The sequence below is a fragment of the Bos indicus genome, chromosome 19, assembly GCF_029378745.1.
Source record: "Bos indicus isolate NIAB-ARS_2022 breed Sahiwal x Tharparkar chromosome 19, NIAB-ARS_B.indTharparkar_mat_pri_1.0, whole genome shotgun sequence".
In the NCBI taxonomy this organism is placed as follows: Eukaryota; Metazoa; Chordata; class Mammalia; order Artiodactyla; family Bovidae; genus Bos; species Bos indicus.
The window spans coordinates 14,613,595-14,638,865 of record NC_091778.1 but is presented as its reverse complement, the minus strand read 5'-3'; the positions used below and the strand labels follow the sequence as shown (position 1 = coordinate 14,638,865).

Sequence of the window (25,271 nt, the reverse complement as noted above, 5' to 3'; positions counted from 1 at the left end):
CCCACCAGCAAGTGAGAACTCAGCAACGTTTGAAGCCTGTCAACAGTTTCCCTCCTAAAATCGTCACCACTGGGCACACTCTGAGCTTTCAGCAACTCCAAACAAATCAGGAACACAACTAGAAGGTTAATTGTTTTCATTAAAATTGTTAAGAAACCAGGAGTTCAATAAATCATTTGCCTTCAAAGGGAGAAAAAAATTACTTTCTAACACAACATAATGTTTCTTCTGGTTCTAAGAAAATGAAGCTCAGTTATTTACAAAACGAAAAGCATAATACTATAGTGAAGTCTTCCTATGGCTCACAAATGAAATATTTAAGAAACAAAGGTATGGGAAGAACAGGGCTTGGCCTAAAAAATCTTGGATAGAGTACTAGTATGTGACTTTCAGTAAGTTACTTAATGTCTCAGGGACTCATTATTGTGAGGTTCTTTTCAGCTCAAAAGAAGTACCATTACAGTATCTGATACTCTCCAGTCCTCTCCCTACTCCATATGTATTTGCTTATACATACACATACACACTCTCATGTACCTTTATTAAATAACACAGACATATTTTTTAAGTTGTAGTGATTTAAGGCCCATTATGAAACAAAGAGAGTGACAGTGTATGTATTCTGACCCTGAACACCATTCTCAGTGGTGAGGGCCATTTACACAGCCTCGAGACACATGACTTAACCAAGTAAGCCTTTAAACCCTTACAATGAAACATTAAAATTCAATGTGGCTATAATCTCTTCCTTACAAAACATGGACCCAAAGAGTCTGGCTTCAAGTATGGTTAAAAAAAAAAAAAAAGGCGAAACGTTATTATATTCACCACCAAGCTCTTCCAAACAACCCACCGCATCAAAAAACACAAATGAAAACTCACAGCCCATTGTAATACATTGTACCACTTCTGAATGCAACACTTAGCTCAGGCTTACTACCCTGACAAATAAAGGAAAGCACTTTATGAAGCCAATTTAATTGGGAGGTGACAGAAAACATACAGCCATTTTCTTTAGCCTTATCATTGAATTGGCTTCAGCTCCAATCTCTGGTAAATCCCACTCAACAGAAGAAATTAACCAGGTCAGCAGAACAGGTGCTACGTTGTGTCTGTCAAGGGCCTGGCATCACCACAATTACTTGCACACAATGAAGCGGTAATCTTTACAGATCATCTCTCCCAAGAAGCATATTGGGGGAGGTGGAGGAAAACTGAAGGCAGGCGGGGGATGGGGTTGGGGGGAGGGGAAGTGGGGGGGTAGTTCGAAGAAGAAGAGGAATAGGAGGCAAAGAGAAAAGGCAAGAAAAGAAAATGAATGTGCAGCTGCCTGGCGGCTCAGCAGATGTCGACTGTGATGTACGAGGCTGGGATAAGCTGTCGTAGCCTGCTGCCAAAGAGTGGTAAGTGATTAAAGCCTGCACACTTCTAAGCACCATATTTAGAATCTGCGGGGTTTCAAGCCTTGCACCCATTCCTTGCTGTGCTGCCAGATGTTGGCAACTGGTCCAGCTCCTACTGACTGTGCGTGGATGGCAGCAGTTGGTGCGGCAGCAAAGCAATCTGGAATGCTTCCGGAGATGCTGTACATTCACAAGTGTCACCCATCATTCACCTTTACAGAAGGCTGAAACAACTCCAATTTGCTGCCACTTCCCTCTTGGGAAACAGCCAAGATAAAGTTGTGCCTGGCAGCCCCATTTGTTTCACTCAGGTGTTTCAGCTGCTTCGCTGACCTCTATTAGTTTAAGTTTTAATTTAGATTAACCCCAGCACCCCAATTAACCAGCAAGGGGAAAAGCGAAGATGTGACTAGTCATAACTGAAATCAGAATTTATCGAAGTTAAAATTATTAATTGGGATGAAGGGCCAATCAAGTAATGCTATTTCTTTTTAAGCAGACCTCCAGGCCAAAAAAAAAAAATCTTTCAGACTAAGGATTGCCAGTGGAAGCAGCTTCCCCCAGTAATTTCAGTTTATTTCATTAGGTCTATTTAATTTATGATGCACTTTCTATCGAACAATGTACACTTCAATTAATGAAGACTGGAACATTTTGGATTGTCTCCCATGATCTCACACATTCACACAGCATTAGTATCCCATGTCAGGTACTCTCTTAGACAGTCTAGAGCAAAACAGAGTTCCCCACTCTTCTGACAAATGGACATTATAATAGAAAAAAAGGAAAAAAGAATCAAGACCTCTGACTGGGAACACCTGGGGCCACACACCAATCCTCTTGCCTCCACCCTCTCATCATTACTTTTAAGATGCACAGCAATAGTTTTATGGAACATCAGAGTGAGAGTGAACAGCAAGATTAATTTTAAAATATCTCTCTCTCTTTTTTAGGGCAAAACCAGAGGTTTCCTCAATACAGAATCACTTTTTCTACTTTCTTCACAGTGTAGTTTTCTGTGTTCCTTCCTTCATACTTCCATATACTACACAGGACCATCATTACAGCTACACCCCCAACAAGCATTTGAAAAGTCTTCCATAAAAGTTAACAAGGATCATTGTGACAAATAATGACTCAACCAAAACTGAACAGCATCCCTGACTCTCCAGAGCTAGAGAGGGGACAGCCTACAGCACGTTTCATTAAGATGTATGACTGATAAGAGACCCAGGATTAGAGGAAATTATTTTAGTTCTTTAGACTAGCCCAGATTTTAGTCTACCTAGATGGTACAACCGTCATCAGAAAGATCAGCACGACAGCAGATGGCAGGGGCAGAGCAAGAACAGGGGGAATGACTGTGAGGAGACACTGAGAACTGGACTAGATTTCAACCTCTAGCAATTCCTTCTGTTTTCAAAGCACTACACTATTATTATAATCAACAGTGGCAGGCAACCTCAATATGTACCTAACTGATTTGAACATGCACACACACAAGGAAGTTTTAAGAGAAGAGATGTAATATGACAGAAGCAGAAGCACAATTCAAGAATTCTGGGATTCTGGCCTTTCAACCCCATGTCCTTACCTGCTAGTAACAGGACAAGAAACCAAACAAAAAATAAATCCTCCAGGAACATCATCAAAAGTGGCTGAGAGAAAATAAGTCACCTGATGCAAAGACACTGAAACTGTTCTACAGTAACTTACACTCTGTAACAACTAACAAAGAAGCTGTAGCTATTTTCATTTCAGGAGGAAAAATATAAAACCAAAGTAACACATCTAGAACTACACAGCAAGTCGATTCTGAGTACATGTTCAGAAACCCTGTCTGACTCTATCCTTCTAAGGTAAGATAGCTACCTTTAGGTCAGAGAATTCTATCAGGTGTCTTAAAATGCTAAAGCCTGATTTATAACAAAAGAACAGAGTGTAAAAATCATACCTGGTGATAAAAGTCATCATCATCAAAGATTTCTTCATCCAAGTCCTTCAGGTGGGCATTGGCAGGGGCCTCAGGAAGGATCTCCTACATCAGCGAGAAGGAAAAAGTGAATCCCAATGAGGTTAACAAAGTAATGCAGTGACTATAAAGAATGTGTAGAACAGTAAAACCACTATCTTCCTTAAGATATAAAGAGCTCTCACAATTAAAGAACAAAAATAATGCTGTTGAAAAATGGGCAAAACATTAATAGGCACTTGACAGAAAAAACACAAATACTCAATGGTTATATGAAAATATATTTAATCTCATTCTAATACAAGCAAATTGAGATGAAAAAACATCATTTTTCATCTCCAAAACAGGCAATCTTCAGTAATGGAAAATACACCAGCCTTTTTGAGGCAATTTTACAACATCTATCAGAATTTAAAATGCATATTCTCCTTAATATTTCCACTTCTAAAAGTGTATCCACATGTTCACATAAAAACAAAAGCATATAAATGCTCAGGAATGTTTCTTATAGCACTGTTTCTAAAACTAGAGAAAACATAAATATCCACTGTTCAAATAAATTCTAGCACACATCCATACAATGGAATACTCTAGCCATTAGAAAAAATGAGGTAGATCTCTACGTAATAGCCTGGAAAAATATCTAGAATAATTTAGAAAGCTGTAAGATTGTATGTATAACTTATATATTTATACATACATATATATCCATCCCATTTAGTTAAAAAAAAATAGACAATTTTTTTTTGTTTTTTTTGGCCATGCCGTGCAGGCTATGTGGGATCTTAGTTCCCCAACCAGGGACTGAACCCATGCCCACTGCATTGGGAGCATGGGGTCTTAACCACTGGGCCAGGAGGAAAGTTCCAAAAACCATATTTTTATGAATGCATTATGTGTTATGTGTGTGTGTGTGTGTGTGTGTGTGTGTGTGTGTGTAGAAAATACCTAAAACCTTGTTACAACTATGAACATTGGTTAAACCTAAGGAGTGGAATTTTCAGACTAGGGGAATTTTACTTTTCATTTAAAATTCTTCTGAACTTAAGAAATACATATTAAGTATATATTTCTATTATAAATAAAAGAGTTTCCTTTAGACAGAAGAATCTGCCTCTTCCAATTCTGGATCCTTTCCTGGAGCATATAAACATGCAAAGGAAAGTCTAAAGTACACACTCAACTCAATATTAGTGCTTCTAAAGAAGAAGCTTTAAAACTGAATTTTAAAAACTGAATTACAAATGCTTCCATGACCAGACTCATATCAAACTCAAAATTAAGAGAAGGCTATACACAAGTTAATAATAGCTTTATTCATTATTATTTTTTGTTTAGGAGAAAGAGTGGCTTTATTTCTTTGCCAGGCAAAGGGGTAACACACTAGTCTAGCACCTCAAGAACTGTGCCCCAGTGGCTTCATTTTTTAAAAACTTTCCCCTCTGACATCATCTCAGTTTCTCAAACAAAGCAGTGCTTTTTCCCCCCCTTTCTTTCGTTTATTTCTTATACCCCAAGGAATACCTACAAGGAGGTGAGCAGATCGTCCAGTTAATTAGCCTCCTTTAGGAACTGCTCCCGTAATCACCATGCATCAGAGTCCTTACCGGCTGCCCTGGCAGACTCTCCGGGACAGGCTGGACTGCTGGCTCAGGTTTGCCAAGAACTCTGTAGACAGAACGCTTGGTCTGTGTCCTTCGAAGTAATCTTTCTTTGTCCATCAGAATATGATCGATCTGAGTCAAGATTGAGCGTTCAAAGGCACCAAAACCCTGCAACAATATCAACCAGTGTCAGATAACGCGCAAAGTCTCTGCAGAAGCCAGCGACGTTGGTTTCTATATCTTTCTGTGTCAGCAGAGAAACAGACAATCCTCTTTCCAGGAGGGGCTTTCGGTTAAAGGCTGAGTGGGTGAATGGCTGTGATTGTTCTCAGAAAAAAACTAAAAATTAGTCTTAAGCAGGTCACATTTCTTTCCTATACACAGAGATTAACTTCTGCTCCTTTAATATTAATTGTGGTAAAATCCGTTTCTTTAAGGTATTTTGTTTTTCCAACACTTACAAGGCCACCATTTCTAGACTTAAAACACTCCTTACTAATAAAGTTGAAAACCCACGCCTGAATGGTATAAACCTCAGTGGTAGGCGTTCAGTAAATTTTTCCACAGAGATGACGGATGACTACCACATCAAGGCATCATCCATATAAGGGAGCTGTAGCTCCCATTTCTCATAGCCGCTTCAGGTTGCCACGACCTGCCTCACACACTCACATACACACACACACAGGCACCCACGCTTGCCTTCCCCAGTTTTCCAGAAGCCAGCTTGGTCTTATCGTGCCACTTCTGGAGCGTGCGGTTCCTATAGACGGTGAAGTCGGCGAAGCGCTTCGCCATGAAGCTGGGGTAGTCCTCCGTCTCCAGCTTCCTCTTTGTCGGGGCCCTCCTCTGCGGCTTCTTCTTCTCTACGAGCTCTTCATCATCACTGGAAATCTCCTCTTCACTGGAAAACCCAGTAAGAATCCAATGTAAATAAACGTTACCTGAGTAAAACCTAGGCCCATGTGCAGTCAGGAGTATTCCCTGGTGGCCCAGTGGCTAAGACTGCGCTCCCAAAGCAGGGGGCCCAGGTTCGATACCTGGTCAGGGAACTTGATACCACGTGTGGCAACTAAAGATCCCACGCAGCCAAACAAATAAATTAAAAAAAAAATTTTTTTTTTAAAGAGTATGGCTTTTTTCTGTTGTAAGAGAGCATTCACACAGTCAAACAAAAACTTCTGTACTTTTTCAAATAAACATAAAAATAGGTGGTTTCAAAAATATTTTTAAAAGGTAAGAAAACCATAAAAGTAAATGAGGTTGTTAAAAACATTATTAGAAATGCACATGAACCAGGCCTATACTGTTATAGCAGGGTCTTTAAAAATTAAACACATAATCATACTTTTATGACCTTAATCCCCAAATCAATAAGGGGAATATGTCTCTCTGTAACCAATTGTTCGGGAAAGCTGAATAGTATTAGTTGAACCAAATGAAGAGAAGCAGAATGTGAAGAAAACTCAAAGCGATAGGCCACAGAACCCAAGCTAGACTGCAATGCCCTCAACCGTCTGAGAACGTAGCCTCCAGTTAGAACCCGCTGCACTCTATGGACTGCCGACCCCAACACACAGGAAGTGCTTCCTACAAGAGAGCTCCTCTCCTCTGTCCTTCAAACTAACTCAGTGGAAAGGAGTGGAGCGGAAGAGAAGTGCAACGGAAAACAACAGGCAGGTACCACTTGCAGCAGGCTCAGCCAGAGGGAGAGGTCAAGGAGGCGGGTGACCCTTCATCAGGTGTGATCATTTCAGGAAGGGAAAAAAAAGTTTATTCTGCTATTTTCCAAAAGGTTTCCACCAGTCAAAATAACTGCCTCTTCCCTTACTAAAAAGTCGATGGTTGCAACTGGCAATTCCATGTATGGGCAACAAAGGGCTTCGTAAACATCAATTATGCATTCATACTAAAAATGTGCTTTCACCAATAATTTCACTAGATCTAAAAAACAAGGCAAGTTTGGGGAATTCCCTAGTGGTCCAGTGGTTAAGCCTCAGTGATCTCACTGCCAGGGCTCTGGGTTTGATCCTTAGTCGAGGAACTAAGATCCCACAAGCCGAGAGGTGCAGCCCCCAACCCCCAGAGGCAAGTTTTTTGCAGAAGCTTACAAAGGTAACTGGGCTCCCTAGGTGGCTCAGTGGTGAAGAATACACCTGCAATGCAGGAGACACAGGTTGATCCCTGGGTTGGGAAGATCCCTTGGAGGAGGGAATGGCAACCCACTCCAGGATTCTTGCCTGCAGAATCCCATGGACAGAGAAGCCTGGCAGGCTACAGTCCACGGGGTCACAAAAAAGTTGGACACAACCTAGCGACTGAGCATGCACACATGCACAAACACAATTAGGCACAACTACACATAAAAATCCAAAAGATAATTTCCAATTTATATGCCATCCTGGCTACCAATTAAATGTGAGAGGCTCTTTCTATTAATAGTTTACTAACATTAAGAAGTCTGATATCTTCTGGAAGGACCTGACTTTATAAACAGTGGGAAAATATTCAGATGAAAAGACAGATTCCATAGTTCCATTCCTCCTTACCTTTCTGCTTTGGGTTTTGTCCCATCTACGAGATACCTAGTGTCTGGGTACTGGAAAAGCAACTCTTCCTGGAGATCTACCAATGACCTCAACAGTGCTTTAAGTGCCTTGTGACCTGGGAAATAAAGCAGGGAAAAGGAACAGTTAATTACCTACAGTGCTCCAAAGCAGGTGATGCCTCTGACGCCTGCCTCCCGAGTAGTACTGGCTGGGCGGGAGAGGAGTACAGGACTGGCCGGGCCTAAGAACTCTCTGAAATGCAGAATTCCTGAAAGGAAATAGTAACAGTGCCTACCTCCTAGAGTCCTTGTGGAGAACAGGCAAGGAAACATGTGTAAGAAACTTAAAACATCTGCAATAAGTTCTGAGTTCTTAAATTTACTAAGTTTGACAAAATCCTTCCTTGTCCGTCATCATAAGCAATCATTTTCTTCCTCTGGTGTTATCTCAGTTATCCTTCTACAGTTGCCTCTTGGATTATCCCTTTATCAACTGGCTCCTTAAGTAATACCTTCTCTTTTCCCCCCAGAAGCACAACTTAGTCCTAGGATTCCTATCACCACCACCTCCCTTCCCTGAGAGATCTTCTCTGCCTCTGGTGTGAGCTGCCACCTCATTCATTTGGTCTCTCAGTGTATGCTATGCTATACTATGCTAAGTCACTTCAGTCATGTCCGACTCTGTGGGACCCCGTAGATGGCAGCCCACCAGGCTCCCCCGTCCCTGGGATTCTCCAGGCAAGAACAGTGGAGTGGGCTGCCATTTCCTTCTCCAATGCATGAAAGTGAAAAGTGAAAGTGAAGTTGCTCAGTTGTGTCCGACTCTTGGCGACCCCATGGACTGCAGCCTGACAGGCTCCTCCGTCCATGGGATTTTCCAAGCAAGAGTACTGGAGTGGGGTGCCATTGTCTTCTCCGCTCTCAGCATATACCCTTATGGAAAGTTCCTGTTCATGAACACACACCCAAGTTAATGACTTCCTGTTCGCAATACAGTGATCGCTCTGTATCCTCACGGGATTGGTTCCAGGGCCTCTCCCCCTGGGTAGCAAAAATCCACAGATGCTCAAGTCCCTTCCTTATATCAAAGGGCCTAATTTGCATATAACCCATATAACCTACCCATATCCTCACACATACTTCCAATCATCTCTAGATTACTTATAACAACTAGTATAATGTCAATGTTACATAAATTGTTGTGAATATGATACAAATACTGTGGAAATGGTTGTCAAGAGTGCTGCAAATTTTCGGAACTTTCTGACATTTTTTTTTCTTTCTTTTTTTTTCTTCTGTACTTTTTTTTTTTTTTTTAACTTACAATATTGTATTACTTTTGCCAAATATCAAAATGAATCCGCCACAGGTATACCCGCGTTCCCCATCCTGAACCCTCCTCCCTCCTCCCTCCCCTACCCTCCCTCTGGGTCCTCCCAGTGCACCAGCCCCAAGCATCCAGTACCGTGCATCGAACCTGGACTGGCGACTCGTTTCATACATGATATTATACATGTTTCAATGCTATTCTCCCAAATCTCCCCACCCTCTCCGTCTCCCACAGAGTCCATAAGATTGATCTATACATCGGTGTCTCTTTTGCTGTCTCGTACACAGGGTTATTGTTACCATCTTTCTAAATTCCATATGTATGTGTTAGTATACTGTATTGGTGTTTTTCTTTCTGGCTTACTTCACTCTGTATAATAGGTTCCAGTTTTATCCATCTCATTAGAACTGATTCAAATGTATTCTTTTTAATGGCTGAGTAATACTCCATTGTGTATATGTACCACAGCTTTCTTATCCATTCATCTGCTGATGGGCATCTAGGTTGCTTCCATGTCCTGGCTATTATAAACAGTGCTGCGATGAACATTGGGGTACACGTGTCTCTTTCCCTTCTGGTTTCCTCAGTGTGTATGCCCAGCAGTGGGATTGCTGGATCATAAGGCAGTTCTATTTCCAGTTTTTTAAGGAATCTCCACACTAGTTTCTTTCCAAATATCGTTGGTTCAAAGTTGGCTGGATGCAGGGATATGGAACCCCAGGCTCTGGATCGATCAGTGTACTGAATTGTGTATTGGAAATCTGCTCATCGGGCACGTGTTCTCACCCAGTTCTCACAGCCAACAGGATGTATTCATAATAAAGCTGGTCGGGATCAAGTGTAACGTCTACGACCAAGAACTTTCAGAATAAAAACTGGCTCTCTGAGAAACACACTCTTACCTTCCTTATCAGCATAATCCTACTAATCCTACTAAAGGGGCTAACTAGACGTTGATAATTACTAGATATGTTTTGATAGCATTCAGACATCTCTTTATAATCAAACTCTCACATTTCCAGCAACTAAGAAAATCTCCACTTGGATGCTCCATCACTCCCTCAAACACCCCACGTCAGAAACAAAAGTTTTTTCTTCCAATCCAATCCTTCTCCTTTGTCTGCTTCTCTCGTCTCTGTTTAATTTTCATAGGCGATCACTGACATTTTGGTGCCGGTATTCAGTATATTCGATCAGTGGCTAAATCCTGTGTTTTCCATATGTATTATCACTAAGAGTTGTCCATTTGTCTCTGGCTATGCTTCTATCAGTCCTTCCCTCTTTCCCTTAAGGAAACATAATCTTCTTTCAAGCATCCTGACTCTCATTTAGCAGACCTTACATTCATTTCTTGGGCTTTATTTCATTCATTCATTTTGTGGCTCATTCAGTAAAGAATCTGCCTGCAATGCAGGAGACCCAGGTTCAATCCCTGGGTCGGGAAGCTCCCCTGGAGGAGGGCATGGCAACCCACTCCAGTATTCATTCTTGCCTGCAGAATCCCATGGACAGAGGAGCCTGGCGGGCTGCAGTTCATAGGGTCGCACAGAGTCGGATACGGCTGAAGCGACTAAGCAGCAGCAGCAGCAGCAGCACATTCATTTCTGTTCACATTTCAGACTAACCAGCTCACACAAACTTCCGTTTATCTGATTTTTATCAATTTGATTCTAACTCTTCTGCTTCTGCTGAGTAACTTCCTCACTATTTTGCATCCCAACCTATTTTATCACTGGGACACCAACACATGACTCAGACCAGTTCTCCAAACAGATCATGCTGTAGCACCCCATTTCACTGTAAGGCTAAGAGCTTACCTGAGAAAGTCCCCCTGAATTGGTCAGAAGGAACTCAGTGACCTAGCAGCTCCTTTGCATTCCTCCAATAATCTCCATATAAGACTATATAAATACAACTTCCCTGTTTATAAATAGCGTAAGATCCTTGATCATTTATCATTTATAAATTCCATATTCTAATCCTTTTATAATCAGTACATATCCATATCACTTGGGAGGACCTGCAATATCTGAAGAAATCCAAAATGCCTTGTGTTCCAACCCAAGATTCTCAACCCGTTGCTCTGAATTTTAACAAAACTTTCCACCAAATATAATGATAAAAAATTATTCTCAAGAGGAAAAAATAATACAGAATTATTCCTCTGATAGTTTTAGGGAAATGGATTAAGTAAAAACAGATGAGAAGTAGGCAAGAAGAAAAAAAAGAATAAAGACATAACAATTTTTTCTTTTTTAGGTCACATCACACAGCATGTATGATCTGAGTTCCCTGACCAGGCATCAAACCTGTACCCTCTGCATTGGAAGGGCAGAGTCTTAACCACTGGATCACCAGAGAAGTCTTAGACATAACAATTTTAAAGACAAGAATTACTTTAAAGTCTAAATGTGCTAAGTGTGTAACTTCCCAGACAGCTCAGCCAGTAAAGAATCTGCCTTCAATGCAGGAGACACAGGTTCTATCCCTGGATCAGGAAGCTTCCTCTGGAGGAGGAAACGGCAACCCACTCCAGTACTCTTGCCCAGAGAATCCCATGGACAGCGGAGCCTGGCAGCTACAGTCCACGGGGCATCAAAGAGTCAGACACGACTGAAGCAACGTAGCACACGTGCACGTGGTAAGCGTAACTGGGATGATGCAAAAGTATGTGTGTGTGTACGGAAAATAATTACAATAGTGAGGAAAGCAAAGAATAAAAATGGCACCTACAAACACTATGTTACCATCAGTGAGCACCTATGAAAACAGCTGACAATTATAAACAGAGAGCCCATAACAGCTAAGGTTCTGAAAGTACGTTATAGCAAGAAACTTAAGAAAATACAAGAGACACTAACACTTGTAAGGAAGCCCATGAAAACAGAAATCTCATCTCATCCCAATTCTATGCAAGTATGAACCATTGTTTTTACTCCTTTTCGAGAAACAGCTATTTGTAAGACAGCCCATATTCTCCAAAGTGAAACCACAAATCAATTTTGCATCTGCAAAGTGGTCCTCAAAATTCCCAAGACTAAATCTTGAAAATATTAGGCTATGTGAAATAAGCCAGTTGCAAAAAGACATATATTGTGTGATTACGCTTACAGGAGGAACCTAAAACTACAGTCAAATTCACAGACAGAAAACAGAAGAGTGGCTGGGGAGAGGTGGGGATGGGGACTTCCTGTTCAATGGACACAAAGTTTCAGCTTGGGATGAGAAAAAAGTTTTCGGAATGGACAGTAGTGATGATGGTGGCAGGACAAGGTGAATATACTGGCGATTGAGCTGTACTCTTTAAGGCTGAAGTAATAATAAGTCTACCTCCCCAGTCTATCTCTACACAGAAAAAGTCATCTACAATCCTTCGGTCTGGCGCCTAGTCTGAAAGAACAACGGAATGTTACTCAGCCTTAAAAAGGAGGGGAATTCTGACACATGCCACAACATGGATGAGCCTTGAGGACACTGTGCTCAGTGAAATAAGTCAGTCACAGAAGGACAAATACTGTATCATCCCACTTATACGAGGTATCTGCTGCTGCTGCTACTGCTGCTAAGTTGCTTCAGTCGTGTCCGACTCTGTGTGACCCGTAGACGGCAGCCCACTAGGCTCCCCCATCCCTGGGATTCTCCAGGCAAGAGTACTTAAGTGGGTTGCCATTTCCTTCTCCAATGCATGAAAGTGAAAAGTGAAAGTGAAGTCGCTCAGTCGTGCCTGACTCTTAGCAACCCCATGGACTGCAGCCTACCAGGCTCCTCGGTCCATGGGATTTTCCAGGCAAGAGTACTGGAGTGGGGTGCCATTGCCTTCTCCAGTATACGAGGTATGTAGAGTAGTCTAATTCATAAAAACAGAGAGGAGAATGGTGCGTGTCAAGGGTTGGGGGGAGAGGGAAATGGAGAATTCTTATGTAATGGGTACAGGGTTTTAGTTTCACAAAATCAAAAAGTTCTGGCGATTGGATGTACAACAATGTAATTATACTTAACATTATTGCACTGTACACTTAGAATGGTAATTTTCATGTTATGTATCTTTTTGCCACAATAAAAAATAATTATAAGAACAGGAAAAACAAGTACCTGTCCCTTACTTCCTCCAAGTACCACGTGTCCATGATCTAAAATAGGAGATCAAGAACCATGCAGAGAAGCAGCTGCAAGGCAGTCCATAATGTTTACGGCTGCTTGCCTCCAACAAGCAAGTCATAATTTGACTCTCACATGTAACATAACCAAGAATTGTGAAAACATCCAACACAGAGACCACTACTTTTAAGGGCCACTTTCAAGTAGCTACACAAGCCCTTTTATTTTGCTCAAGTCAGTTTAAAAAAATCCATTGCAGATATATTAGACAGCATATCAATCCAACGAGAAGGCACAGAGCCAATATCAGTAAATCAAAGTGTGCCTTTCTGTTAATACTCTCTCATACGTCGTCATTTTATACACCCCTTCACCCAGTCAGAAAGTAGCCCTGAAGTATTTAAGCTCCATTCAGGGATAGCACCACCATGCATCAAAGTGTCAGGAGACCTACCAGAGATGAAATCTGCAATTCTGTGCTTCTAACCACCACCACCACCACCAAAAAAAAAAAAAAGTTTATCAAAGTCAAGTCATCAGTGGTCAATACATGGACAACCTCCTCTAAAGAGATTTAGAAGCCAGAACCCAATTCTCATTTCTTTGCACTATTACGGTCACATTTCCTTCCAGTGAAGTTTTATGTAAAACCTGAAGAAACAGTGAGCAATCCTCTGCTGGACGCGGCAGGCTCCCTCGAAGCCACAGTTGACCCGGGTGAGGAAAGACGCTCCCCTGAAGGCTCAGATCCCACAGTGAGTTCTTTCAGCCCCAGACCAAAACGAACCAAACCAAAGAACTCTATCACTCATACAAAGTTGAATTCCACTTGTTCAACCCTATGAATCATCAAGGGAATGGAATCAACACTTTGTAATTCACCTCTGATTTCTCTGCCAGAGTTCAAAGCTAAGAAAAGCAGCAGAGATGCATGCGTACTGTCTTCTCTCTCCCCCCTGGCACGTGGCCACAAAGCAAACAGAGACTGGCAAGGACACATATGTTTATTTTGTCCTACCTGGTCCATTTCCAGAGGCCTTTGCCTTACGAGGAGATTAAGAAGGACACGTGACTGACCTTATTACCAAGACTCAAACTAAGCACCCGAGCACCAGCCTTAGAAATAATTTCCCAAGTAAAGAATAAATGAAAAGAGTATTTTACTGAGGGCTAGGAGCCCTGGATTTGAACAGAAACTATCCCTAACTAGTCATTTTCCACTGAGTGGACCCCCCCCATTTAATCTCTTCGAGTCTCAACAATCTCATCTACACCATGCAGATAATCCTTTGCCTGGTTATCTTGCAGAACTAAGGCGAAAAATAACAAATGCTTGTATATATTAAGGTATGCTGCAAATGTTTAAATGCTATAAAATATAAAGTATATTACTATCACAAAATCGGCATCTTTCACACAGCGAAAACCTCGGGCTCTGCTTGCTGTGATCTACAGTGCTAAGACAGAACTAGTATTCATACATTCCCACATTAAGTATTCATTTACATGCTGCCCATATGCAAGCATTCTATATATAAAATGTCACCAATCTAAAAACCATTTTCACCTAACAGCTTTATTTTTTTCCTTGATTCATCTAGGCTGTTCGACATAAACAAAACTGGAGGCAGAGAATAAGTTTGGACATGGGCACACAGTTCGTTAATTAGATTATAAACCAATAAGTAAAACTTCTGGTGAGGAGATGGAGGGCAATGGGGACAGCAAATGCATAAAGTAAAATAAAGCTCGCCTTAGCAGTTTTTAAATATCCACACCATTGTTTTTAAAGCAAATATGCAAACATACAATTATTTATGTGCAAGTATATATAAACGCCTACATTCCTCTTATTCCCGGATATATACATTAAGCTAGAAGGTACAGATTGCAAGAACAGTTTTTCCCCCCCTTCTTCCAAAGTAACTCTAGAACTGCAGCTAAACTATAGGTCAAAATGACACACGCTGTATTGGCCTGAGAACAATACTTTTCATTCAAATCCACACAAGCCTGCCACTTGCACTAGTCATCCCTGGCAATTAATCCCCCCAGAAAGACGTTTGATTAAATCTTTTCAAGCAAATCCTTTGCTTTGCTTTTGTTAGTTCACTTCTTGTCAACATCTATTAAAATATGCCTTTAATTCTCCCACAATCTTAAAAAACACCGATTCCACTGTCTTCAACTTTAATCAACTGTATGGCCAGCATTTTTCATTTCATAATAACGTGCTGCTTGGAATTCAAGAGGCAGGCCCGGCATCAATCATCTGGTAAGAATTTTTCCACTGCAATAAATATGCAAATGAGGAGAGCCAGTCAGTCGTATTTCAGGCCCGACTTGCTAGTGTTTTAAAAAAGACACAAATTTATTAATTGCCGGTGGCCAGAGGAATCCTATTACTTTGGGCATTGATTACAAAGCTGTGTGAGTGATTATTGTGCAACTCGCGGGCTACCCAGGCATGAGGAAAAATTATTAAAGCAAGGCAGAGATTATCAACTCGGAATAACAATAAGCCTTAACATTTAGGCCCTAACTTCTTCAACAAAGAATTACGTGAAGGCTCCACTGTATCATAATTCCGAATTCTGTCAGTATTACTGTTTGGGCTTGTTCTATATTCCAAAAGCAGGATGCCGTTACCACTAAGACAGAGCACTGCAGGTTACAGATTCCTTAACACCCACCATGTGGATGAGTCGATATCATTTCCAACGTGAGCCCAAGTAGAATTTTTATACATTCATATAGATGTACACACATATAGATGTGTCGTCATCGTTTGGTTGCTAAGTCGGGTCCGACTCTGCAATCTCATGGACTGTAGCCCGCCAGGCTCCTCTGTCCATGGGATTCTCCAGGCAAGAATACTGGAGTGAGTTGCCATTTCCTCCTCCAGGGGATCTTTCTGACCCAGGGATTGAACCCACGTCTCCTGTGGCTCCTAGGAACGGGCACATACATACCCCCTGGTTTAGAGAAATGAATGTGCTCTTAGGAGGACCGTGGTTTTGACTGCAATAGCAGAAGGAGTTCTGTCCCACTGTGTGTGAACCAAAAGTAGGATTTCTTTATGGTACAAAATCACCACCAGGATAACTTTTCAAAGCAGGGCGTGGGGACTTATATTCTAAAATCATGACAACTAAACCAAAGGCAGCCTTGGGTTTTCCGACCTTGGGGGGCCCCACAGCGGAAGGCACACAGCCTGTGCAGGGGTCTGTGGCGGAAACGATTTGATGGGCTAATTCTGAATGCAAAGTGTTTTTGTGAGAAACATTCAACCCAAGACCTTTTAAATCAAATAAGAAAGAGGACTCGGTGGACAAAATTTATTTTTTTTTTCTCTTAAGAGAATGATGTGGGGAATTGGGGAGTAAGTGGAAGTTGAAATAAGAGAGAGATGGAGAGACAGAGGATAAAATATGCTGGGTGAGCCCCTTCACAGAAAGAAACCAAAAGGAAAAAATCCTTCCCATTTTACATTACTGCCGTGCTAAGTAACATGATAGATAGTGTGCGTTTGAGTTCTGTGGAGGGACATCCCACTCAAGCTGTAATTTCTGACCAGGCATGAATTTATAAGGGAGGGAAAAGAATTGCAGAATTTCGTAGGTTTCCCTGAATGCTCTCTCAAATACCTTGATGAAGTGTGTCAATAAATCCTTAAAAAGCCCTACAGGACACAGCAATCTGACTGATCAATGGACTTCCCGAAATCTACTAGCTACCTTCCATTTCACCATTCCTAGACAACCTCCATTGTTCCAGAGGACTTCTCTAAAAAGGGAAATTTATTTTTCCCCTTTAAATGGAAAAGGGGAAATGCTCAGAGCATGAGGTACTTAAAATCCAAGTTTTATTTACAAGGAATTCTTTACAAACTGTCTAATAGGAGTCACCCAGGGAGACTGTGGATATTCTCCTTTTTATCTGATACACTTTTGAACTGTTTGAATATTTTGATATCACGTATTACTCTTACAATTTAAAATACAGTTAAAGTTTAAAGTAAACTCTGAAGTAAATAAATGTATTAAAAATGAGGACCACAATGCAAGTAACCTTCTGTTTCATGTAAAATAGTTTGATCCTTTCATATTAAAAAAGCCTTTAAATAAACAGCCTTTTCGGTAGTGAACTGTCCTGAGCCCAGTGCCCAAAGTCTCTGTACAGAATGGGTCTGGAGACAGGGGTTCCCACGCAGTTAATCCTTTCTCTCCCAGTATCCCTCACATCACTGCTACAACACATATCGTGCTGTGTATGCTATAAGCTCCTTCAGACACAGGGTGCATACCGTCACCCTAGCAGCTAACACACCATTTTGGCCATGAAAAGCCCTCTACAGATATTTCAGTTCCAGAGAAATGATGACCAGGTCAGATGAAAGAACATCCAACTACACTGCCATTTCCAAGTCTGGATACTGACAAAATGTGGACTCCCTGTTCACTGTTTTCAACACTGTGTGTCCTCAGTAAACCGCCCTTCTGTCAACGGAAGGAAGGTAACAAACTTAACTTCTCCTCATTTGAACATATCAACTATACAGTATCAGAGTTCAGAACTTATATACCTGAAACTAATTAGCAATTTTTGTTAGGCATGTTACAGTGCACTCCCATGAAAACTGTCATTATTGCCACTGGAATAAACCGAAGCCCAGAAAATCAAAGGCTGATGACTTTTATTTTTATATAAAAGGGACTTCCCTGGTAGTCTAGTGGCTAAGACTTTGTGGTTGCAATGCAAGGGGTCGAGGTTCAATCCCTGGTCAGGGAACTAGCTTCCCACGTGCTGCAACTAAGAGTCTGGATGCCGCAACTAAAGATCCTGCAGGCTGCAACGAAGACCCAGCACAGCCAAATTCACTCATTAAAAAACACCAAGAAAGTAAAAGATGATGTTATTTAAGTCCCTTTTAATATTAGTGAGGGTAAGCACTGTTTATTTATCAACCCAAAAATGAAACACGTTGAGAGGTTGCTTTCATGTAATAACATTTAAATGATGCTTTAACAGCTGTTTACCTATCCCCACACCTCGCTGTGAACGTCCTGAGGCAGAGACTGAACTGCTCAGCCTTGGCAAACTGGGCGCTGGCAAATGGCAGACTCTAGGTTGTTGAATGAGTAACTGAAGAAAAATGATGTCTTAATATTTTTCCTGGCATGTGCTTTGTGTGTGTACTTTAAATCTCCAAAGAACTTACTACAAGTGTGTGTGTGCGTGCTAAGTCGTTTCAGTGACTATTAAGTATGAAGTGAAGTGAAGTTGTTCAGTCGTGTCCAACTCTTTGCGACCCCATGGACTGTAGCCTACCAGACTCCTCCCATGGGATTTTCCAGGCAAGCGTACTAGAGTAAGTTGCCATTTCCTTCTCCAGAGGATCTTCCCCACCCAGGGCTTGAACCCCAGTCTCCCGCATTGTACGCAGACACTTTACCGTCTGAGCCACCAAGGAAGTCTGACTATAAGTACATACCAGTATTTATTTACATAACCCTTTGATGAAGAGGGAAATATATACTGTGGCCATGGAGCTATAGCCTAGGAAAAAACTACTACCATCACTAAAATTAAAAGCTAGCAACGTATTATGGACCTACTAAGTACCAGGCAATAACCTGAGCACTTTTCATGTATTAACTTATTTAAGTCCTCATGACATTCTTTTCAGGTGGGCACTATTATTATATCACCATTATACAGATGGAAGAAATGAACACTACTACAAGCTTTAAAAAAGAAACTGCAAACAATAAAATAAATAAATAAAAGAAACTGCACATTTTTCATTTTCTAGATCAATGTACCCATATGGGTTATGTATCTAAACCAACTGGGAGACAAAGTGACAGGAAATTTTCAATTCCAAAAAAATGACGTTAACTATCCTCCTCAGTTACCACAGCACAATTAAAAAAAAAAAAAGTAGTGAGTTTCAGTTAAAATGTTGTATCTAGATTTGATTCCCACAGTTGAAAAAAACAAAGTGGAGAAACTAAAGAAGGCCTAGATCATACAGATGAAAAGCAGGTCCTATAAGACAAGATAGAAGAATATTTGCTTAAACTGAAAAGGAAGATGCTAAGAAACGGATTAACAGTTTCCAAAATTCAAATGGCCAAATACATTAAAAAAAAAAATTGCTCAGCCTCACTTAAAAAAAAATATCACATTGTGATATTTTTCTGATCGTGCTTGATGCTTGCAAGAATGTGAGGAAGGGGTCCTCACCATGCACAGCTGATAAGTGTTTAATTAGCACAACAGATCCAGAAAGCAACTTGGCAAAATGTATCAAAGTTGTACACTCACACACACCTCCTGACCCTATGATTCCATTTCTAGAAATTAATCCTAGAGAAATAATCAGATAAGAAAGCAAAGAGATGCATACAAAAATGTTATTTCAGTTCAGTTCAGTTGCTCAGTCGTGTCCAACTCTTTGCGACCCCATGAATTGCAGCACGCCAGGCCTCCCTGTCCATCACGAACTCCCGGAGTTCACCCAAATTCATGTCCATTGAGTCGGTGATGCCATCCAGCCATCTCATCCTCTATCGTCCCCTTTTCCTCCTGCCCCTAATCCCTCCCAGCATCAGAGTCTTTTCCAATGAGTCAATTCTTCGCATGAGGTGGTCAAAGTATTGGAGTTTCAGCTTTAGCATCAGTCCTTCCAAAGAGCACCCAGGACTGATCTGGGTTGGACCTGGTTGCAGTCCGGAATGGACTGGTTGGATCTCCTTGCAGTCCAAGGGACTCTCAAGAGTCTTCTCCAACACCACAGTTCAAAAGCATCAATTCTTCGGCACTCAGCTTTCTTCACAGTCCAACTCTCACATCCATACATGACCACTGGAAAAACCATAGCCTTGACTAGACGGACCTTTGTTGGCAAAGTCATGTCTCTGCTTTTGAATATGCTATCTAGGTTGGTCATAACTTTCCTTCCAAGGAGTAAGCGTCTTTTAATTTCATGGCTGCAATCACCATCTGCAATGATTCTGGAGCCCCCAAAAATAAAGTCTGACACTGTTTCCACTGTTTCCCCATCTATTTCCCATGAACCGATGGGACCGGATGCCATGATCTTAGTTTTCTGAATGTTGAACTTTAAGCCAACTCTTTCACTCTCCTCTTTGACATTCATCAAGAGGCTTTTTAGTTCCTCTTCACTTTCTGCCACAAGGGTGGTGTCATCTGCATATCTGAGGTTATTGATATTTCTCCCGGCAATCTTGATTCCAGCTTGTGCTTCTTCCAGCCCAGCGTTTCTCATGATGTACTCCGCATATAAGTTAAATAAGCAAGGTGACAATATACAGCCTTGACATACTCCTTTTCCTATTTGTTTAGCACTGTTTATAATAGGTAAAAACAGGCAAACATCTTAAGTGCCCATTTACAGGGGACTGGTTAAATCAGTTTAGTTTACACAGATAACTTTCTGGGCAGCTGCGGAAAAGGATAAGTATAAATAGAATTTGGTTTGAATACACTGAACCATAAATACTTTGGGGGATAACTGAAGTAATTTGAGCACAAAGTGGACATATTATTTAGGACTGCTAGAAAGTATTGATTTGGTTAGATGAGATGATAGTGCTATACAAGAAACAGTCTTATTTTTTAAGAGCCATTTACAGAAGTGTTTAGAAGCAAAATGACATGCTGATGATTACTTTGAAGTACTTCAGGAAAAAGAAAATGAAAATAAAGATAGCATTTTTTAAAAGAAAGAACAGGTAAGACATATTTATCAACATGAGAAGATGGTTCTAGTTCAATGTATCCATATGATCTCATTTATAGTTTACAAAATTTTAAGTTGACATAAAGTATCCAGAAGAATAGGGCTTCCCTGATGGCTCAGATGGTCAAGAATTCGCCTGCAATAAAGGAGACCGAGGTTCAATCCCTGGGTTGGGAAGAACCCCTAGAGAAGGGAATGGCAGCCCACTCCAGTGTTCTGGCCTGGAGAAAGAACCCCAAGGACAGAGGAGCCTGTCTGGCTACAGTTAATGGGGTCGCAAAGAGTAGGACACAACTGAGCAACTAAACACACACATATGTGGAAAGATACACACCAAACTTCTAGAGACAGTTCTCTGTGAAGAGCACTAATAATAGGAAGGATAAAAAGGACTTTCACAGTCTCTGTTACGTATTTCAGAACTGTTAGGTCACAAGGAGAGGGATAATTAGCACTGTTTGAAAAAAAATTTTTTTTACTACAAACAAACTTCACTTCTATAATTTTCTTTAAAAACTGATTAAGATGAAATAAGGACTTCCCTGGGGGTCCAGTGGTTAAGACTCCATGCGTCCATTGCTGGCGATGTGGGCTCGATCCCTGGTTGGGAAACGAAGATTCCACATGCAGTGCAGCACAATCAAAATACAAAAAAAAATTTTTTAAAGACTAAATAAATAAATTCAAGAATACAAAGAGGTCTTCTGAGGTAGATATAATTTTTCCTATCAACAAGATAATCGAATGAAAAGAAACAGATGAAAATAAAAGCAGGAGAAATTAGAAGTGGCTATATATTTGACTGACAAGGAAGACCACACATCCTTAGAACTAATTTAAAATTTTCCCAGGTGGTCCAGTGGTTAAAAATCTGCCCATCAATGCAGGGGAGCCAGGTTCGATCCCTGATCGGGAAACATTCCACACGCCAAGGAACAACTTGGCCAATGGGTCACAACTACTGAGCCTATGCTTCCCAACAAGACGCCACCACAATGAGAAGCCCGAGCACCCTAACAAAGAGTAGCCCCTACTCACGGCAAGAAGAGAAAGCCCAAGTGCAGCAATGAAGACCTGATACAACCCAAAAAACAAAAAAAATTTCAAATAACAACATAAAAATAAAATAAAGTAAGATCTTCCCTGCATGATTCACAAAAGAAATACCAAGGGCCAATGAATGAAAGAAAACTATTTACCCCTATTAAACACTGGGAACTGTAAATTTTTTTAAATGTCAATTAAAAAAAGCAGAGACAATTTTCCACCTATCAAAGTGATAAAGATGAAACAACACTGTAATACCCAATGTTGATAAGGATAAGGGAAACTGACATTCATATAAAGAAGGTGAGAATGTGAACTGATCCAACTTTTCTGGAGGGCAACTTGGCCATAAAGATCAAATGCCTTAAAACTGTGTATATCCTCTCGGAACACATACGAATTCCACATCTAGAAATTTATTTTATGAAACAAAGTAATCACAGATGTGAGTAAAGATTTACTAACAATAATATTTACTGCATTATTTATAAAGATGAAAAACTGGAAACAATCCAAATGTCCAACAATAAAGAACTAGTTAAACTACCCACATGATGGAAAGTCTATGCTGCCATTAAAAATAATGCTGTAGAACAATATTTAATGACATGGAAAAATATTCATGATCTCTCTTAAGTAGAAGAAAATAGACTGCAAAACAGAATATAGAACACTGTTCCACTTTTGTCCTAACTACACTCACGGAGGGGAAGAAAACTAGAAAATATTTATACCATATATCAAAATTTTAAAAGTACATAACTCTACTGCTCAGACTGAGGAAGAATATTTCCTTACTTTCACTTGACCATTTTCTAAATTTTATATAATGAATACATACATTATAAGAAAAACACATACATAATAAGAAAAACACATTTGTCTATTTCTTTATCATTTAAAAAAAGCTTACCTGCATAAGGGGAGGGAGTGGATCAGATGATTAACCAAGGGCCCTCCTAACTCTCTACCGAAAAAGTATCTTTAGAAAAATTGAAGGTTACATTTACTACTCATTCTAAGCCTTCTGTCTTATTACAAATTCATCTCCATATCTCTCCTGCCTTAATTCCTTTAAGCTTTGGCACTTTATCTATTCCCTCATACTTCCTTTTAAAGGGGGTGGGGGGAGGAACACTGTTTAGCATTAAACTATGTGCATAGTGATGGCCTAGAGCAGAGGTTGTGAAGCAAAACAGACCTCTTACTGGCCTTGACCCTGAGTGTGTGACCTTGATCGGGTCACTCCAACCTCTCCAAGAGTTGATTTCTTCTTCTGTACAACACAGTTATATTTCACAGGCTGCAGAGAGAACTAAATGAGAATGAGAACTAAATGAGATATTGATAAAGAACTTCATAGGGACTTCTCTGGTCGTCCACTGGCTAAGACTCCATGCTCCCAATTCCGGGGGGCCGGATTCAATCCCTGGTCAGGGAACTAGAGCCCGCAAGTCACAACTAAGACCTGGTGTAGTCAAATAAATAAATGTTTTAAAAAACAACACAGTGCATGAACTTAACACAGTGCATGGGGAACAGTGCCAATTAACAAATGGGAGGTATTTTTACTAATTTTACAGGATAGAGGCATCTAGCATTGTACCTGCACAACCAAACACCAAAACAGAAGTGAATTAATCATCCCGATTCTCAAAACGTTGCTTTTGATTTCTTTTCACTCATGCTCTTGTCTTCTATATCATGAGTCTACTGAAGTCATCGGAAATGCTTTCTAATTATTTGAGTTAGCACATCTGTCTCTGCCCTCCCTGCAAACCCTTACCACTGCTGACATGGATGTAGTATGGACTATGTGCCATCTTAAAGATGTAAGAATCTTTAAGATGATCTGAACAGCCTCTCTACCTGTAAAAATTTTCCTTGCACGAGAGTATGAACAGCTAGTAAAAACTCTTCTTAAAATAGCAGCATTTTGGATTTAGCCGGAGGCAGATTTACTCAACAGCCTCAAGAAAAACAGAACCTGGTAGATCTGAGACTCAACGCCAAGCAAAATAATCAATATTACATGAAAGCTCATTAAAAATTACCAAAGAACTCACACTAAAGTCAGGTGCAGTCCAAGCATAACAAACATTCAAAGCAACTCACATGTGCAAACTTATTCGGGGACAGCTAATAACACACCTCTTGGTGTGTCAGCAGTAAAGAATCTGCTTGCCAATGCAGGAGATGTGAGTTCAATTCCTGAGTTGGGAAGATCCCCTGGAGACGGAAATGGCAACCCACTCCAGTATTCTTGCTTGGGAAATCCCATGGACAGAAGAGCCTGGCAAGCTATAGTCTATAGGGTCACAAATAGACAGATATGATTTAGTGACTTAACGACAACAACAATAAATATAATAATTTTAAGAGAATTATAGCTTAAAGGTATTGTGACATAATGACTTTCTCTAAAAAAATTTATAAGTAACAATAGTTGGTGAGGAAATGGCAACCCACTCCAGGATTCTTGCCTGGAGAATCCCATGCACAGAAGAGCCTCTCAGAGGGCTGCAGTCCACGGGGTTGCAAAGAGTTAGAAACCCCACTGAGCAACTAAACAACAACAGCAGCATAACAGCCTTTTTTCCCCATACCACCTTCTCCCCAATCTCTTCTCCTTGTCAAATGTCCATTAACATTTAATGGAAAGAGAAGTACAGCGAAGAAAATGTATAAATATTAAAATGTCTGGAAGAATACACACCCCCACCCATTGTTTTATCTGGGAAGGAGGAGAAGGGATTTGGGAGAGTGGAAGAACTTTCAACTTCTTCTTTTACCTACATCTCCACTGTTTATGCTTTTTTTTTTTTTTTTAAACAGTGAAGATTTTATATATATCTTATATATACAAAGATATATGTAAAGAATTTACATATATAATGTAATGGAAGAGTAGTAAAAGGACAAATTAAGTCTCATAAAATCCCTAACAAGTTTCATAAATACCAGGGGAAAAAGAATGTCTCCACTAATTCAAAAAATGCTTTGCAGCTTCTCAGAGTACTTTTAAAGATGGACTAGCTACTCATGGGGAAATACATTATGAGTAGGGTAAGCATTGGCCACGGTTGAAACTGGAAAGCAGGAACCTGCTAACCAGTGATCTGATTTCATGTTTCCAACTGCTTTTACACCATCTAATGCATCAGGATGGAGACCACCTCCAGCTTTGACCAAGGCTTCCAAAAGAAATGGTACCAGGAAACACTCTGGAAAGTGATTTCATGAAAAAGCTGAAAAACTCAAAACTGGAATATTATAAAGCAGCTTACTTGACATAAGCATAGGGAGTTCGTTCATCTAAATGTCTGGGTTATTTGGGTTATGAAAGGCAACCACATTTATCAATACAACTACTATTACGGGGGTGAGGGGGGTAATCTGCAAATTCACAGTAAACAGAACTACACTTCCACCTTTAGCCAAGTGAAACATCCAACAAAAACCAAACACAGAGAATCTACCTCTTCCAGAGGCATTTTTCCC

The 25,271-nt window shown here is 40.5% G+C and overlaps 1 protein-coding gene across 2 annotated transcripts in view; it reads right to left on the bottom strand.

Moving 5' to 3' along the window:
- The window catches only part of AATF (apoptosis antagonizing transcription factor), a 108,555-nt gene that overhangs the window by 57,785 nt on the left and 25,499 nt on the right, over window positions 1-25,271 (bottom strand). For both annotated transcript variants that reach the window (XR_011561917.1, XM_019982068.2), the window contains exons 5-8: window positions 7,529-7,643; window positions 5,682-5,883; window positions 4,983-5,147; window positions 3,358-3,441 (exon numbers count right to left, since the gene is read on the bottom strand). Coding sequence is in view for 1 of the 2 variants with exons in the window: in XM_019982068.2 (XP_019837627.2) it covers window positions 3,358-3,441; window positions 4,983-5,147; window positions 5,682-5,883; window positions 7,529-7,643 (566 nt within the window). In the remaining variant the exon portion in view is untranslated. The remainder of the gene's footprint in view (window positions 1-3,357; window positions 3,442-4,982; window positions 5,148-5,681; window positions 5,884-7,528; window positions 7,644-25,271) is intronic.